At 33.1% G+C, this 17428-nt stretch overlaps 1 protein-coding gene and 1 long non-coding RNA gene across 2 annotated transcripts; one reads left to right on the top strand and one right to left on the bottom strand.

Annotated features, from left to right (window-relative positions):
* Positions 1-7504: 7504 nt before the first annotated feature.
* Positions 7505-14944, bottom strand: LOC140959630 (AMSH-like ubiquitin thioesterase 1). The gene is made up of 14 exons (XM_073417562.1): positions 14655-14944; positions 13179-13243; positions 12976-13051; positions 12651-12845; positions 12381-12469; positions 11489-11591; positions 11355-11401; positions 10809-11151; positions 10506-10595; positions 10321-10383; positions 10155-10229; positions 8039-8101; positions 7888-7940; positions 7505-7800 (listed from the first exon to the last, which is right to left on the bottom strand). The coding sequence occupies exons 1-14, from the start codon at positions 14772-14774 to the stop codon at positions 7629-7631; spliced, it is 1554 nt and encodes a 517-aa protein (XP_073273663.1). The 5' UTR covers positions 14775-14944; the 3' UTR covers positions 7505-7628.
* LOC140959633 (uncharacterized) lies at positions 8101-9517 on the top strand. Its single transcript, XR_012172022.1, has 2 exons — positions 8101-8418; positions 8478-9517. It is a non-coding gene; the product is annotated as an uncharacterized lncRNA (long non-coding RNA).
* Positions 14945-17428: the final 2484 nt, after the last annotated feature.

The following is a 17428-nucleotide window of genomic DNA, read 5'->3' on the forward strand; positions in this document are numbered from 1 at the left end:
TTGGGAAAAAATATTGGTTCAAGATGACAAGTAAACACTTGCAATTCTTGATCTCATTCAATTGATTATCGTATTGGGTTGATTGAAGCATATGATCGGATACATGCCTCCAAACATGAAGAATATTTTCTTTGTTTGCTATTTTTTATACTCACACATGTGAAATTTAAAATAATTTAACAGAAAGAGAATATTGAGTAGAAATTTAAGGTAATAATGTTTCAAAATAATTGAAAAATTGGAAATCATTTCTGGTTTGGATGTTCATTATTATTTGACAATGCCTAAATCGAGAAAATAATTTGTTAGTTGTTGGGCATCATAAGGTGCTTCAAACGCAATATTCTCCAAGAGCTGCAATAGCTCGTGTTCTAAGAGTGTTTACACCGATGAATTAAATCGAGTTTGATTTTAAACCAAGCGGAAGACACTAGAAATAATCATTCGTTATGAAAGAACTGATAAATTTTATATACTGTGCAACTGAATAACTGAAAATAGTAGAATCAGTTGTGGCACATATCAGTTCAGTTATGGTGATAACTGAATTGACGGATGCTCTAACTGATCAAATCAGTTGAAAACAAAAGTCAAACAGTTAAAGAACACATGATATGTTTATGGATATTCGGAGGAGTCTTCAACTGCTTCTACGTCACCCCTTCTACCTCATCGGGTAAGATACACTAGAAGACTTTGATTTATACAACACCTTGTACAAACACACCCAGTTTATGACTTACCCACTGCCTAACTGAACTCCTAGACTAGACTGAAGGCAGCACCTCCCAGCCAACACTTGTTTAACGTATGTGTGTCAAAGACTCCATATACAAGTTTAATATCTTTGTGCAATATTGTATTTGAGTGGTGGTGTGTGTGCGTGTGTGAGAAATGAGCAATGATAACAACCTGAAGGTGTTCTCACACACTGAGAGAATTGTGCTTCTAATCTAAGCTGATAACACGATGAAGTGTTCTCTCTGGGCAAATTGCTTGTAGTAAGCAGATATACAATATGTGTGTCCTTTCTCTCTGTTTCTTTCACACACTTGTTCTTGTTATTCTTCTTGTTATTGATCTTCACTGATCTTCTATTTATAAGCGAGAAACAAGTCGTATAGTGAGACTCAATAATTGTATCCGTTGCAGCTTGAATGTGTTCCTTGAGATTCGTGTCTCGACTTTTCCGACAGCCTTCTGGAACATTTTGGCTTTAAGCTTTGTTGCAACGTCCATTATTGTACTATCAATAGTACAGATGCTTTGTACCCTTGTGCATAGCTAGAATCCACTTTAGATAAGATTGTCTTGATCTGAAACTGATTGATTCTTAACTGATGCTCCTAACTGGTAATCTGAACTGATCTTCAGTTGGGCTAGTGAAATCAGTTGACTCGTCAGTTGAACTAATTTCACTCTTTCAGTTGAACTGATCAGCTGGGCTCTTCATCAGTTGAGTTCTTCATCAGCTGGCCGGGCTTCTGAAGTTCTCCTGCTGAACCATCTATCAGCTGGACATCAGCTGAACTGTTCTTTGATGTGTCAGTTGAGCTGATTCAGTTTGGGCAATCAGCTGGTACTTTCAGTTGCGTCTCGATAGCTTCAGTTTTTGCTCAATTAACTGATCAGTTCGAAGCCTGATCAATTCCAGCTTCATGTGCACTACAATAAATCATTATAAACAAAATAACGAGTTTTGTTAACATCAAAATCAAGATTGTGAACATGAAATGTTCCAACAACGTGGATGATATGTCTTGTACTAGCATATCATGTTTAAGTGGGTTAGAGCAAGTTAAAGAAACTGTTTTTTAATGATTTTTTTAAGTTCATTGTTTGTTTAATTTTGCAAATATTTTACGGTCATATTGAATTCATGTAATTGTTCATGTCGAGCTTGACAGATCTATTGACTACCATGCAAGCATGCTTGCTCTGGCATAGAATCAAAATTCCTTTCAGTTTATCAATTATGTGAGGAATATTATGTTTTGTATGCAAGAAGAACATTGTATTGTGTGATTGCAATTGAAGCATGGATTATGAAGTTGTTAATACATTGTTCATTAAATTATTACTTTCAGTAGCGCCATTTTTTCATGCAGCTCAACCCATTGGATTCTTCCATCAACAAGACTCGTTTGTCTCCTCGTCATGACACTTCCAAAGTCATCCAAAGAAGAAATAGCAACGATCGAGATTAAACCGACTATATCATCATAATGTTAGTAAATATTTTTGTATAAAGATACTTTAAGGGGTTTATACAAAATCAAGTTTATCTCATTATCACTCTTTTGGACCATTTATTTTTATCTTCTTTTTCTTTGGCCTCTTTTTCCTTTTCCTTTTCTTTCATTTCATCTTTTTCATCTTATTTTCTTTCTATGGTCATCTCACTATTTTGTTCACTTTTTCTTTCGGCCAGTTTAAATTCTTTTTCATTTACTTTCAGAGATTTCAATTGATCTTCAAGAACTAAGTTTGGATTCAATCGTACATGAGATTTACATTTTTTCTCAACACATTCATAAGCCAAAATTGCACCATCTCTACTCTCATCCTCTATAGTAGACAACTTAGGCACTTTTTTCCGCCTAATGATTCACTCTCCACAGCATATCGTTCAACGACATTTGAGTCATCACCTAGTGGACTACCATCATCAATAACTACAACCTCAACTTCAGATTCAGGTTCAACTATTACATCAAACTCCACTTGAGATTCAAGCTCAACTGACAAATCTACTACTGCCACTTCCTTATGTGAATATTGTGCAATGTCATGTTCTATATCTAGAAACCAACAATATATAATATCAAAAGTACGAGAATTGATGTTTTGGTCGTACCTTGATAGTCATTCTTAGAAGCTTCACATTTCGACTCAATCATTGGCATATCCATGAATTGACAAACAAAACAATAATCGAGAGTTGATTTTTTGATAATTAAAAAAGAAGTGAGAATTAGATATTGGGACAAAATTGTGACAATAATCATCAACGGCCACAAAATTGATTAATGGCCACAAAATCACGGCCGTTGATTTCAAAGTCAATAATAAAAAAAAAATTATCAAACCGTCGGTAGACAAACTGTCATTGAATTGTGACTGTTGATCTCCAACGGCCACTTGATCAATTAATCGCAGTTTTTGATTTAAAATAAAAAAATTTAAAAATGTCCGAACCACTGGTTCGACGGGTTTTCTACCCGTAAACCGTAATCGTACAGCCTTAGGTGATTCGATCACTGTTTCTGGTCAAACGCGTTGACCCGAATAACCCACCAGTTGACCATGGGCCGGTTTCGATTTGGTCCAGGTCAGACCCGACCCTTGGCCAGGTATACTTCTAGAGTACTAATGAATATCTTATAAAATTGAGTATTGACAACACATTATAATATTCCAATAGCATCAATTGAATGATAATTATTTTTGTTCTCAATTGGTTATAAAATTGTTTAGATAATATGTTATAAACCATAGATCGAGAATCATAAAAAATAGATAAATAAGTTGAGAGAATTCATGAGAGAAGAGAGAATGAGTCAATACTCGAGTGCAATTTTCATTGAACTCAATCACCTTATTTATAAGAAAAAAATAAATTGATTCATAACATAATAAAATATTTGAATTTACATTATATATTTATAATTAGCAATTAGTTATAATTATACTTTTTTATGAATTGATAAGGAATGGAAAGTTGATTATCCAATAATTAATTTTACTGAATTAAAAATCATTAATTTATATCCAATAGGTCCATTATCAGGCATGTTACATTCAAATACGCTCCTCGAAACCTTTTCCATGTGATTGGTCTCACTTCTGTCTTATTTGGTGAGATTGTCTTCCACCATTTTACCTCTTTTTCTTCTAGAAACGGTTTACCATAGTCACCTTAAGTTCATTTGGCACTTCAAGCAATTGGAGCTAGGTCTCAATATTCTTGAGCCAGCCTTGACCAACTTCTAGGTCGTGATTGTTGTCAAACGTTGGGACTCGATTCCTTCGGAGGGATCCATAATGGTTCTTGATTCCATTCGGTAGTGGTGGCTGATTAGTGTTGGCGTTTGAACAGACCAGTCCTTGTAAGGTTGTCACACAATGGCTGCTATGGCCATCAGATCTTCTCTACTAAGGCCAACTCTTGGTGGTGGTAGTGTATCCTCGTTGTTGGAGTTGCGATCGTTATTGCAATTGGCGTATCGCAGGTTGAATTTGTTACGTTGAAGTCTCTTAGCCATTACCTACACGCCTAGCTAAGAGTTTCTAAGACGTTTATAACATGGTACAAACATATGAAACAATAGTGGCTCAAACATGAAATCAATCAATGAATAAGTCGAATAAATTTTTATCGATTTCATATAGGATGAGAAACATATAAATCAAAGTTGGATGATGCTAACAGAAGCAATGGATTGCAAATCCTTATTACAAATGATACTAAAGATCTAGTAATCTATAATCTCATTGTATCCTATGACTTCGTCTTCCATTGGATCTTCTTCAGGGTCTTTCTATGGATCCTCCTCAGTATCTTTTTCTGGATCGTCCTCGTCCTGCAGTTGAGTAGTGAAGGCATGCAGAGCTGCATTTTGACCAGTTGTATCAAATTTTGTAGTTCTTGAATGGTTGCCTTTGTCTTGTTAATGGCGTTGAGTTTCAACCAGCATGATCTGCTGAATCTGGGACTTGAGTGTCTAGGCCTTTTCTAGCATTTGGCTGCATGAGCATTTTAGTTCAAGGATCTTTGGGCCACAATATTATACATATATTAAAATTATCCTTGCTTATGGTACGCCCCCTAATATTTTTGAGAACAGACTCACTCGACCAAAGGAAAGAGGAAGCGGGAAAACGGCCCGGCCGCAAGGAATCAAGATATCTTTGTCGAAATCCGGATCTCCTACAGTGTTGGTAAAACAACAAGTGATGTTGTGTGCCTACGTGGCATTTCTTTTAATTTTTTTTTAATTCTTCTCTTTTTTTCCACTTTTTTCCCTCTCTTTTTCTCTTTTATTTTCCCTCCATTTTCTTCCATTTTTTCCCCATTTTTATATGAAATAATATAAACATTTGTTTTCTTCTCGGCTATTTCATCTTGTCTTCTTTTGTCCATTTTCTTCTTTTTCTCGTTTTTTCACTCTCACTCAATTTTTTTTATTTTTACACGAAATACTATAACATACAAGGTTCGATTTTCTTGTACCTTTAAATGTCTAATTCTTATTTTTACAATCATTGTAGGACATCGTAACGCACGATGAATTATATGTATCTTGTTCAGCACCTCCGGTACCTCATGCATGTCTTCAAACAACTGTAAGTCAATTCAATTTCACTGAATTATTGATGGTATGAACTTTAATGATATCTAGAAATTTTTTATTGGGTAAAAATCTTAAGCCAAAAAATATTAATTCTTAAATGGTAAAATTGATTTTATAATATTTATTCTTATTTAATGTAGGCACAATTTGATCATCCTCATCATTCTCTTGAAGCCATGGATTTCAATGGAGATATATCCAATAATACTCTCGAGTAGTTTTTTTATTTGAAGAATAGTCGATTAACATTGTTAGTTGAAATGAAGTCTCAAAACGTATGAATTATTTATTTTTGATAGAAATGTGGTGTTGAATTTTAGTTTTTGATATTGCTTGATGGAAATGTTCTAAATTTTAATTTAATCATTAACATGTTAATAGTTTTATATTGTTAAAAATTCTGNTATTTAATGTAGGCACAATTTGATCATCCTCATCATTCTCTTGAAGCCATGGATTTCAATGGAGATATATCCAATAATACTCTCGAGTAGTTTTTTTATTTGAAGAATAGTCGATTAACATTGTTAGTTGAAATGAAGTCTCAAAACGTATGAATTATTTATTTTTGATAGAAATGTGGTGTTGAATTTTAGTTTTTGATATTGCTTGATGGAAATGTTCTAAATTTTAATTTAATCATTAACATGTTAATAGTTTTATATTGTTAAAAATTCTGTTCATTGAAAAAAAATTAATAATACTCATCAAATTCGAAAAAAATGATACGGTTTTTCACATGTAGAAATTTAATATAGTAATTTTTAATTGTAAAATTATTAATTTAACATAAAAAAATTAAAATATTTATATTATTTCTTATAAAATTGTCCTCTAAAGTTTGTGGAAGAGGGAAAAAAATGGAGAAAAATGGAGGGTAAATAAAAAGAAAAAGAGAGGGAAAAAATTGGAAAAAAAAGAGAAGAATTTTAAAAAATTAAAAGAAATGCCATGTAGGCACACATCATCATTTACTGTTTTACCAACACTGTAGGGGATCCGGATCCATCTTTGTCGAGGGCTGATCTTTGAATAGGAAAAAGAGCGCTTTCTAGATGGCTGGAGTTCTGGTTGGATAGTTAAGAAACAATTTGAACGAATGCGAGACTCTAAACAATGCACCGTCGTATGGTAGAAAACACGATTTGACCCTTTCAATTAAAGTTTCAGTTTAGACTCAAATACCGATAGGGATTTACTCGAGAGGAGTATGACTCACTCAACAACCAATTAATCTATACCCAGGGTGCATTAAGACTTAAAAAGGTAAAACTTGTATTCAAAAAAATTGATGTAATAAAACTTAGAAAGTGGTATTCTCAATATTTTTCATAATTTTGGAAGAGAACCATTATTTTTATATTTTGTTTCCCGAAACGATTAATGATTCGTACTTAATTGAGGTTGCAGTGTACCAATTATGGAGATTACACTACACTACAGCCCACAAGTTTCCATATACCTTTTCATACAAATTAATGTAAAACGGTCTCACGATCAATTTTATAAGATAAATATTTTATTTGAATCACGAATGAAAAAGTATTACTTTTTGTGCCGAAAGTATTACTTTTATTATAAATATGATAATGGTTAACTCGTCTCACATATAAACATATGTGAGATAATCTCACAAAAGACCTACTCTTTTTGGTTGATTCGTACCATCACATTATATTTGTGAGCATTGTACATATATATACAGGCGCACGGATGATTGTTCCGGCTTGGTACTATGCATAACGATTTGGATTTTGTATACAACGATTCAAAAATAACTAGTTTGTGATTTAAAATCTATTAAAGGTAGCTTTTCTAAAACAAACATATATGGATTTGAAATCACTACTTTCGAATCTTTTTATTTGGATAGAATGATTTGACTGTATAAATGATTTGTAGAACGAATTTAAATAATAATCATGTTTGGTATATTCAAAATTCATCACAATTAATACTGAAAAATATTTATAACTTGATATAGAGCTATCCAAGATATTAAATCATAATCATGCGTTGGGTAAAAGCATCTCTTTATTTATTTATTATTGTTATGATGTCCTATTTCAACATCAATTCACTAGGAGCAGTAAATATATAAACTAGGTATTTATTATTTTGTTTCTAAAAACAAATTCAAACAAGACACATCTCTTCATCTTCATCTCGGAAACCATATGTGATCATCTGTCCGAAAACAATACAACTACATTTCTTTCAATCGTGTCATTAATGAATGAAATTCACAAATTAATGAATCCAGTTGCAAACAGATCAACGTAGATCCATAACATCAAATCTCAAATTGGAATCCATATAAACATCGGTACAATGTCTGTATATAGAGCTACCATCCAAAGGGGGATCGTGGGAATGAAACCCCCGTCTTGGGCATTCCCTTATGACTGTCATTCCGCCTGTCGTTAACCGGAAAATGCCATGGTTTCTGAGTGAACAAAAAATTCCAGTTAAATATGCAACTTTCCGTTTGATGAAAAAAGGACATGTATGCGATGATAATGTTAAAACTAACCTGGAACAGTCTTTTGGCGCCATGACAATGGCAATAGCTTCGGGTAACATTATCTGCAAAATACATAAAGATGCGTTTGAAAAATAGTGGAAAGCTAATAAGCAGAAGCAAACCACCAAAATATAAGGTGGTCAATGAAACATGATTTTACCTGGTAGGAGTAGTGCGTGTGAATATCAATTGACGACATGAAACAAGATTGTGTCGGATGTGTCTGCATAACATCAATCAGTTAGTCAAATGTTAATACTTAATGTGGTTTGTGAAAGATACATGCTTGGTGCCAAGAGCAATTAAAAAAAATAGGCCACAAAGATATTTCAGTCCGTAAATCCTTAGGCTATGCTATGGAAAGTGTTCAATACGGACACCATATTTTTGTTGTAGACAGTAAAACTTGTCTAATGAAAAGTATCACTGAGAACTCAGCATTCTCATGCTCGAGAAAGTTGTCTTCCAACATAATATGCCACAAGTTTTCCTCACAAGTCACATCTCACTTCCTTGCAAGCTCGTCGATAGAGGAAGCAGGTTTCCTTTCACAAAATTCTCCACAGCCTTCATCCAATTCACTACAATAGAGGAAGCAGGTTTCCTTTCCCAAAATTCTCCGCAGACTTCATCCAAGTCACTACTATCCCGCGATGAAAACACACAGGCACTCCTTATCAAGACGAGCCTTAACTTTCACATGTTTGTCAACTTCATTCCAACAAAACAGCACCAAAGTTTCTTGGTTTATTTACCAAAACCATCCATGGTTTAAATTTCAGAGTCGCTGAATGGGCTCTGGAAGCATGAGATTTGAGAGTAAAACTTATTTAGTTTTCATGCATCAGATGGCACCCGCTTAAATATTTAGAGTTAAAAAAAGCAATCCCTTAAAAAGGAGCAATGAAAGGTATAACCAATACCGGAAGGGGGAAGAAAAGGATGCTTGGATACAAAAAAAAAAAGCAAAGAAGAAATCTTTCCTCGTGACAAACTGTAAGGGCCAAAAAGTGTTGACCGAACTGAGTAGACTATAAAGAGTAGTCGAGGAGGTGTGAAATTTTCTAAGTGTTCAGAAGTCAGCAGCTCAATACTCAGAGCAGACCATTCAGGAACCCCCTCAAACTACTTTTAGTAAAAAAATCCAACATATGTAGAAGTCGAGAGGTCAGTAGTAAGGGCTATTTCATTAAAAGAGCAGGGCTATCCAAACTGCTGACTATCCAAACGGGAGGAATCAGAGACGCACTGGAGATAAACAACGTAGCAAGAGATGGTAAACCTTGGATAAATGGTTTGCCTGACACACGCGTACATAGAATCTATAGAATCCGACATTCGTAATCGATTAGGGGAAAAAGTTCAAATTTAACAAGAACCTGAAAAACAAGGAAACCTTGATTTCCAATATATTATAATCGGAGCACCTCAAATATTATTCTCATTCGAAATATGATTTTTATTCCTAATTAAAATCCGCGTCTCTATTCCAAATTAATATAGGATTCCATGTCAATAACTACGGGGTCTTAGATAGAACATTAAGCCTGATATTCACTTAGGTTACTGTGTCCGATATAGACAGAAGCTCATTGAGTCCTAGAAGCAGTAAGTGAAGGGTAAACACCTTCTGGCTCCCTCAAAATAATCTTATGAAAATAATTATGTCATTGCTGTATAATATCTTTAAAAAATTGCATATTTTATAATGGACAAAGTAAAGATCTGTTACAGCAGAGAGCTTCTACTTATAATTTTTTAAAGTAAATCGAGTATATCACTATTTGACTATTTTTCTCCTCATAAAAACAAGTGTTATTCCCCAATGTGATATGTCTAAAGCATATTATTGAGAATGTTATAAGTGCCAATTGTGAGTTATTGACTTTACCAGAACAGTGATGGCGGAGTTAATTCCGTCCACATGACTTGGTGGCAAGATAAAATAACCGCAAAATGATGGAGTTCATAATCACTGCTATACACACCCAGTGAATTACTGAGAGAGAAACATAAGAACAAGAAGACCTGATTCTACAAACTCATACAGAAGAAGTGTAGTTAAATATAAATGGACAAACATAGAGACGCCTTACTCAAAGGATAAATAAATAAAATCAATAAATAGCATTATCACTGAGCAGTTGGACCTTGAAAAACAACATATTGACATTTTTGCTTACAGCAAAAACCAAAGACAGTAGAAACATATTCTATTCATGGATAATAATCCAAAAAACAAACCTAATGCACCCAAAGACAAAAAGTATACGTACATGAATCCATCCGAGTGGAAAAAGACATTGTTTGTCCTGCACTTCAAATATTTCTTCCTCATTTGTGGCTTGGCACTGCTTGACCAGAATGATTAAAACAAATTTCAGACGCTGTGAGCTTCTTGTCAAGTGATTGTGCATATGTAAGAGGAAAACTCTGGCTTACCGAGTCTGATGTTGATTCTTGCTTTGGAATAATTAGAGCTGTGATATAGAATTTTCGGTTTCTCTGTGACAAATAACAGGTGTGTTCTAAAGAATGCATCTAGTAAATAATGCTACAAATTTGAAATGATGACTTTGGTGATTGTTAAACATCAAACAGAAGATCTAAATGGTATTGGTACTTACAAGAGAACCCGCAAGGATCCCACATGTTTCTAAGTTTTTATCCGTGTTAGACTTGGCCAGCTTCATAAAACTGTCCATCATTTGGGTCGACTGAAGAAAGAACAAGCACAATGAGTATGTATACTTTCCTAAACTTCTTTACTGTGGAAGCTTGCTACAAACGTTAGATATTTTTGCAGAGAAATCAAGTTAAGGTCGAATATGGAATATTTAAATTAAAGAACTATTCGGTAACACCTGATTTCAGTAAAAAAAAAAAACACAGATCATTCACAGTGAAAAACAATACTCTTAACACCTTACTATATGCAACTGCAGAGGATCTTCAGAGCGAATAAAAGAGACATTAGAAGAATTCTCCAGCCCACATTCGGGCATAGTCTCAGCATCTGGAGTTGAGGTGGGGATAAGATTCTGTACATCTACTAAAACAGGAGGAGGCGAAGGTTGTCTAATAATTTCTGTTTGCGGTACGATTTCAATAGGTTCAAAAGAGATGAGTGAATCAAATTCTTGATTCTTTATTGATTGACAATAGTTTTTTGGCTGAACTACAGATTCCAAAACAATTCTTTCTTGTTCTGAACTTCCACCATCATTTCCTGTCATAGTTCCATCTTTGATAGAAAGTCGAGTGTTATTGTCCCTACAAGGATCACAAAACATGTATAATCATCATATGTCCATCAACAAATCATAAACAAGCAGCGTATCACTAAAGAAACTAAAAGTTCTCAAAAACCAAGTTATATACGTAGATTACCAAGCGCCTTCCATAAAATTTAACTCGAAAGATAAAAAAAGCGGGAAACAAATTCTTAAATTTGTGGTTCAGATACATCAGTTTACCTTGAAACCTCTATAGGAGTAAAGTCGTCATTTCTTGGATATTGAATCTGCAAAAAAAATTGAAAAATAATATATATATATATATTAAAAATTGCTTTCATTATGCATATACATCAACGAATTGTCAGGACCACCTTATGAATAGGAGGAGGTTGCCATTGTCCACGTAGCCCGTTCGGGCCCAAAATAGAATGTCTAATCAGAGTTTCCTCCTTTGGGCGGGGAATACTGATTGATCTGCCCAAAAAAGCAGGAAAACATTATTTGTACACTTTAAAGTAAGTTTAGGTCAATTTTTTGGGAAAAATAGAATGTCTGCAGAGAGTGTCCAGTATCATGATATACAACAGTGTGCATGAGTATGTCATAAACATTCACAAATCATTTGATCTTTGCATGCATCCAATTGATTCAAACCAGTATGTACAATGTTGTAGAGTGTAATTTTAGACTAATCTTTGTTGCCTCCTTGAATCTGTCAGAAATGATCATATTTAAATCCTTAATTATTCATCAACTATATTGAAAATTGTGATGTAATATGTCGAATATAATACCTACATTTTTAAAAATGAGAAATTCTAAATATAAGGCCGTCTCAGAGTATCAATAAAACAAACTAGTGAATATCATTTATAGAATAAAAATTTCCGATTTTGCAATACCTTTCAAAGAAAGTGAGATAAACATTAACATTAAAAACAGTCTTAATGATACAAACAGTGTCAACATTTTACACAGGATAAAAAGCAAAAACAAGTTTCACAAATTACTTCGGTTTCCAATCAGTGATTTTCAAATGGAACTGAAATTAAAGAACTCATATTTAGGATCATATTCAACAATGGGAACTGTATTTTTTAGTTGAGGGAATGACAAGGATTTCCAGCCACAATAAAATCTAAGTATGCATACATTATTTAATTCTACATATCAGTGCCTACTCCTGTGAGGAGGAATTAAGCTTTTAAAACTAAATGCTTTCTGCTGATGAAAAGATCGACAGAGTTAACTTAAACAGCTTACATTTTACTGAGATGCTCTTCTACCGGTTTTGCAAGCAAATGAACCTTCGATCCATGATATCCAAGTTCGACAGTAGCAGGCGCTAGACTCTGTCAAACACAATAATTAGGTAAACAACTAGCTCGTGGGAAACAATAAATAGCTGACCACATCAATTCAGCAATTAATTTAAATTGAAAAAAAACTTTCAGGATCTAAGCTCATTTAAAACTGAATAGGCATTCAACTGACAGTAGACAGTACCCAACAACAAGATGGGTACTGAAGTACCTTCTTTGTATTATTATAACTACTCCAGTTTTGTTGCTTCGAATAAGGTCTTTGAACTGAAGATTCCCAAGTTTCATTTTGCCGAAAATATCGGGATTCATTTTGCCGACTAATTTGTCTTTCATGCAACTCCCTAATTTTTGCTTGAACAGCTGGCTTCAGTTCTTCAAGCTCAGTCAATGCAGCTATCAGTCTCTGTGGAATGCATATTAAAGAAAAATTCAGGAATCAATGCAGATTAGAAATTTAACCAAAAAAACGCAACATAGATGGGGCAGCAATAACAATTGTTAATATAAAACGAACAATGGATAGCAACTGTTACCCGTTTGATGTAAAGTTTATTTCCATGTGCAGATGTTCTATAGTCTCGATGGCAAGGTATTGTCTCAGAAACCAAACTAAACAAAAGACAACAAACAACATTCATCAGAACCACCTCCGGTATTTCATGCTATCTTGATACATTTTTTGGCGAAAAGGGTTGTTTGTAAAATACACGTTGAATCTCAAGACATCCTTTCTTACCTTGAGAATCGAAGAAGCATAACATACAGATCTACAACATTCTTTTCTTCTCGAAAGATGTCGGCCTACAGAATGAAATAATATTTAACTGAGAAAAGTTGGAAAACAACAAAAATATTGAAAGAGATGGATAGAGAGGAAGATAAAATATTAAACAAATAATATTTAGTGGTAAAGTGACCAAATCATCCACGAGTAAGAGAAATGAATTTGCTGTGCTACAAGCACATCTAAAAGTCGATACCATGGCATTAAATTAACAAGTCTAGTAATTCGAGTTCAAAATTAAATAAGGAGAGGAAGACAGTAGAGTAAAATAGTAAAATCAAACAATAGTATCCAAACACTGATTGAAAATAAAATTGAGTCAAAGAGAATAAAATACTTTATCACAGAAGAAAGAAACCTCTGCAAAAACCAAACTTCAGGTTTTCATGTACTTTTCACCATAATCTAGACGAAGCCAAGGATGTTCCAGTACAATGACCTCTCATATATGATAAGCAAAAAAATGTTTCAAGGGAAACCTAAGAAAATCATTTCTGATGGTCTGGAAAAAGGATCCCAGCAACAAATAATGTGCAAGAATCTCGATGCATGCATTATAAGTATCCGTGTATCCTAAATTATTTGTCCTGGAATTCACTTCCAATCACCCAAGGAGCAGTACAATAAATGTTCTCCTTCTATATTTTAGCTGAAGAAGTGATTTAATTCATCAGTTTGAAACATACTGGTTTATGCTCATAGACATCATCAGGGAAAATAGCTATTTGAAAATTTTGGTATGTTTGGAGATATACGCCTTATAAGCAGACCTCAATCTCTGCTCGATTTAGTCACAAACACAGCCCTCAGTTAAATGTTCCATTGGAATTCAATATTGGTGACAGCTACTGGAAAATCTCAGCTAAGACACACCCATTCTTTCAATTATTTCAGCTCAAAACAACCGATCTCACTTCATACCCAGTTCAATGGTGATGTATTCTCAAAATAGGAGGAAAATTTATATGCGATTTTTCCTACTTGTTACCAACTAGAGTGGTGTGACGCAAAACAACAATTACAACATTCCAACATGCGTAGTAATCCATGATATTGAGTCGATGAAAATATGCAATTCCTAATGACGAAAATCCAAATAAAACTTGAACACGAGCGTGTCTAGTTCTAAATCAGTAGCTTCAAATCTTTTGAATTTCTTACATACATCACTGCTCCAACACACAAACTCTGTCAGCATATTTAATCACCGTCTCACTTGGTACAAAAACCCTACTGTATCACAAAAAATCATTCTTCCGCAATACACAATGAAAAACCAAAAAATAAACAAAATTCGATTCAAATTCTTCCACGAGAAAATAAATCCTTCTCATATCGAGAACCAAGAGGCAACAAGCCTCTTCAATTCGCAAATTGGTGCCGATACCATTACTGATGACAAAATACATGCGAATAAAATCAGTATACCTGCTTTAGAATGTTATCGGCTATGCGAAAGTAGAAACGGATGGAAATTCGGTTATCGACGGCGATTTTCTTCGTACTCGCCGATATGTTTATGTTTCCCTCGGGAGAAGATCGAGCCATCAGATTCTACGGATGATCTCCTCTTTGTCTCTCTTTTGAAGTCTAACTCCTTCTCAGAGGCTCGTCGGCCAACCAACCTTTGGCGGCGACTTCTGGCTCCGGCGCAACTGATCGATCAGAGAAGGTCTGTCATTCAGCATGTATATATTAATTAAAAATTCTTCATTTTTGTTTCAATAGATAAACTATCGGAAATTTAGGGTTGTATTCAATCTTGGAAATTTAATTACTTTTATTTTATTGACTTTTGTAGAATTTAAAAATCTAGAGGTATTGAACATAGACTTTTATAAACTCTATAAAAGTTTAGTGGTATTCAAATTAGATTTTTACAGAGTCTTAAAAAGTTTAGAGATATTCAAACTTGACTTTTTAAAAATCCATAAAAATCTATAGGTATTCAATATTTTCATAGATTTACAATGATTCTAATTTAATTCTTTAAGTACAAACCTTAAAACTCTATGTACAACTTTAAAAACTCAAAAATTGTCTTATAATCACCCTAGAGATTTTGGTAGATTTTTATTCAAACAAAATATCATTCTCACTCATATATCTCTCTCCCTCATTAAAAAACGACACTTTTCTCCTCTCTAAGACAAGTCGAGGGTTCCTCAAATTTCAGAGGTATGATTCTTTTCTTGAATCATTATTGATTTGATTACAAAAACATATTATGGTTTCTATGTATCTCTGTCTGTGTTCCGTTCGTTGTTTGTTTCTGTCTGTTTATGTGCGTGCTCTAAATTTTTGCGTATAATGTGATATGGAGAAATCTGTACATCAGACTTTCAGTTTCTTAAAAAAATAATCTGTTTCGATTTCTGTATTTTCTCAAATCAATGATTAAACAATTAAAAAATCGATTACTTAAATTTGGATAATAATTTTTACATAAATTATAATATTTATGTTTGAGTTATTTTTTGTTCGTCTAATTTTGTATTTGAACTTTTATTTTATGATGTTTTTGCCATAAGAATACGAGTAGTGTAGTGGAGGGATATTCGGAGAAAAGTAATTGGTATGCTTCAGAGATCAATTGTTATGTATGGATGCTAACACCTAAATAATTTTTTTGAAAAAAAAACTCTTAAATCATCAACACGGACATATGTTATAACTATTAGTAATCTGCACACTTTATGTGCTTATTAATTAGTATTAAATCTTGATATTTTGTGTAAAAATTACATATTATATTAAATTAAAATTATTTGGAATGGATTTTATAAACTATTTTAAATTTATATCAATTAGAAATTTGTAATGAAGATGGTTTGTTGCAAAACTGACTGGTTGGAGAGGAGAAACATTGAAAACGCATTACATAATTTTCCAAGAGCACACGATAGGGATATGCCCATGATTCAAACATATTGTTCGTTATCATCTCAAAGAATTCACTGACCAAGGTCGTCACCCTGAAGAGGCAAAAGAGTTATTCAATCTTCGTCATTCTTGTTTGAGAAACGTAATTGAGAGGATATTTGGTATATTTAAATTGCGGTTCAAAACATTCAAAACTGCTCATCCATTTCCATATACAGCACATGCGGAGCTTGTATTGGCTTGTGCCAGATTGCATAATTTTCTTCGGAAGAAAAGTCGATATGATGATTTCTAGTTGAACCACATAATGAAGTTCCACAACTTTCATCAGAACAATTTTACGAAGATAACAACTTTGATAAAATATTTGACACTCAAGAACAACAATGAGCAAATGCATAGAGGGATGCTATAGCAAATCGAATGTGGAGTGACATTGATCATATTGATAATAACGAACATTAGATTTTTTCATAAAGACTGCTTAAAATTTATCAAATTTCATAATGTTTTGATTAGTTATATCTATATATATATCACACACACACACACACACATATATATACATATATATTAATTTATGCTTATAAATTAAAATTTTATTGATTAATTATTTATGCATATTAAATAGACAGAGGATTGAAATTTTGATTTTGTTAAATTTAATTGTGAATTTTTTCATATATTAAACATATTTATTTTTTAAATAATTAAATTTATTTACATTATAAATTTTATTTCGAAAATGAAGATGTTATTTATGTCAAATAATTACTAGCTCAAAAAAAATTTTAAAAAAATATTTATTTATAAAAGTACAAAATTTGTATCAATAATAAAAAAAATTTGCAAATGTCTACAAAAATCTTGCAAAAAGTCTGCAAAAGTCCATGAAATTCTGTTTACAAATCTGTGAGATTCTATAAAAGTCGATAAAAATCTACCAAATCCACGAAAATCTATCATTTAAAAAAAGTCAGTGAAAGTCATTAAATCTCATGGTTGAATACACCCTGCTTAGAGCAAAATACCTCTGCCAGTGTTTATATAATATTCATTCTATCTTGATGTCCGAGAAAACTTGATCATAGTTTTAATTGGGAAATTTAGTGAAAAGGGCATGGACTGTGGATTATTTAAAAAAAAGATCGACAAGTCAATTTACATAAATGTTCTTTTATTTAAGTGTAAATACACCATTAACTTAAACTTTTAACATTAAATCAATCCATCTCATTCAGTCGTCTCCAAACTAGATTTTTCTTCCGTCGACCTCCTTTCATTTTCTTTCCGACGACGATTCTCAATGCAAATCGTCT

Source organism: Primulina huaijiensis, chromosome 15, assembly GCF_012295235.1.
Source record: "Primulina huaijiensis isolate GDHJ02 chromosome 15, ASM1229523v2, whole genome shotgun sequence".
Taxonomy (NCBI): domain Eukaryota; kingdom Viridiplantae; phylum Streptophyta; class Magnoliopsida; order Lamiales; family Gesneriaceae; genus Primulina; species Primulina huaijiensis.

Coding starts and splice junctions, on each gene's coding strand:
- LOC140959630 (XM_073417562.1), bottom strand. CDS start 14,774: ATGGCTCGATCTTCTCCCGAGGGAAACATAAACATATCGGCGAGTACG. Junction 11,152..11,354: donor ACTCCTATAGAGGTTTCAAG/GTAAACTGATGT, acceptor TGATCCTTGTAG/GGACAATAACACTCGACTTT. Junction 7,801..7,887: donor GCGCCAAAAGACTGTTCCAG/GTTAGTTTTAAC, acceptor TTGTTCACTCAG/AAACCATGGCATTTTCCGGT.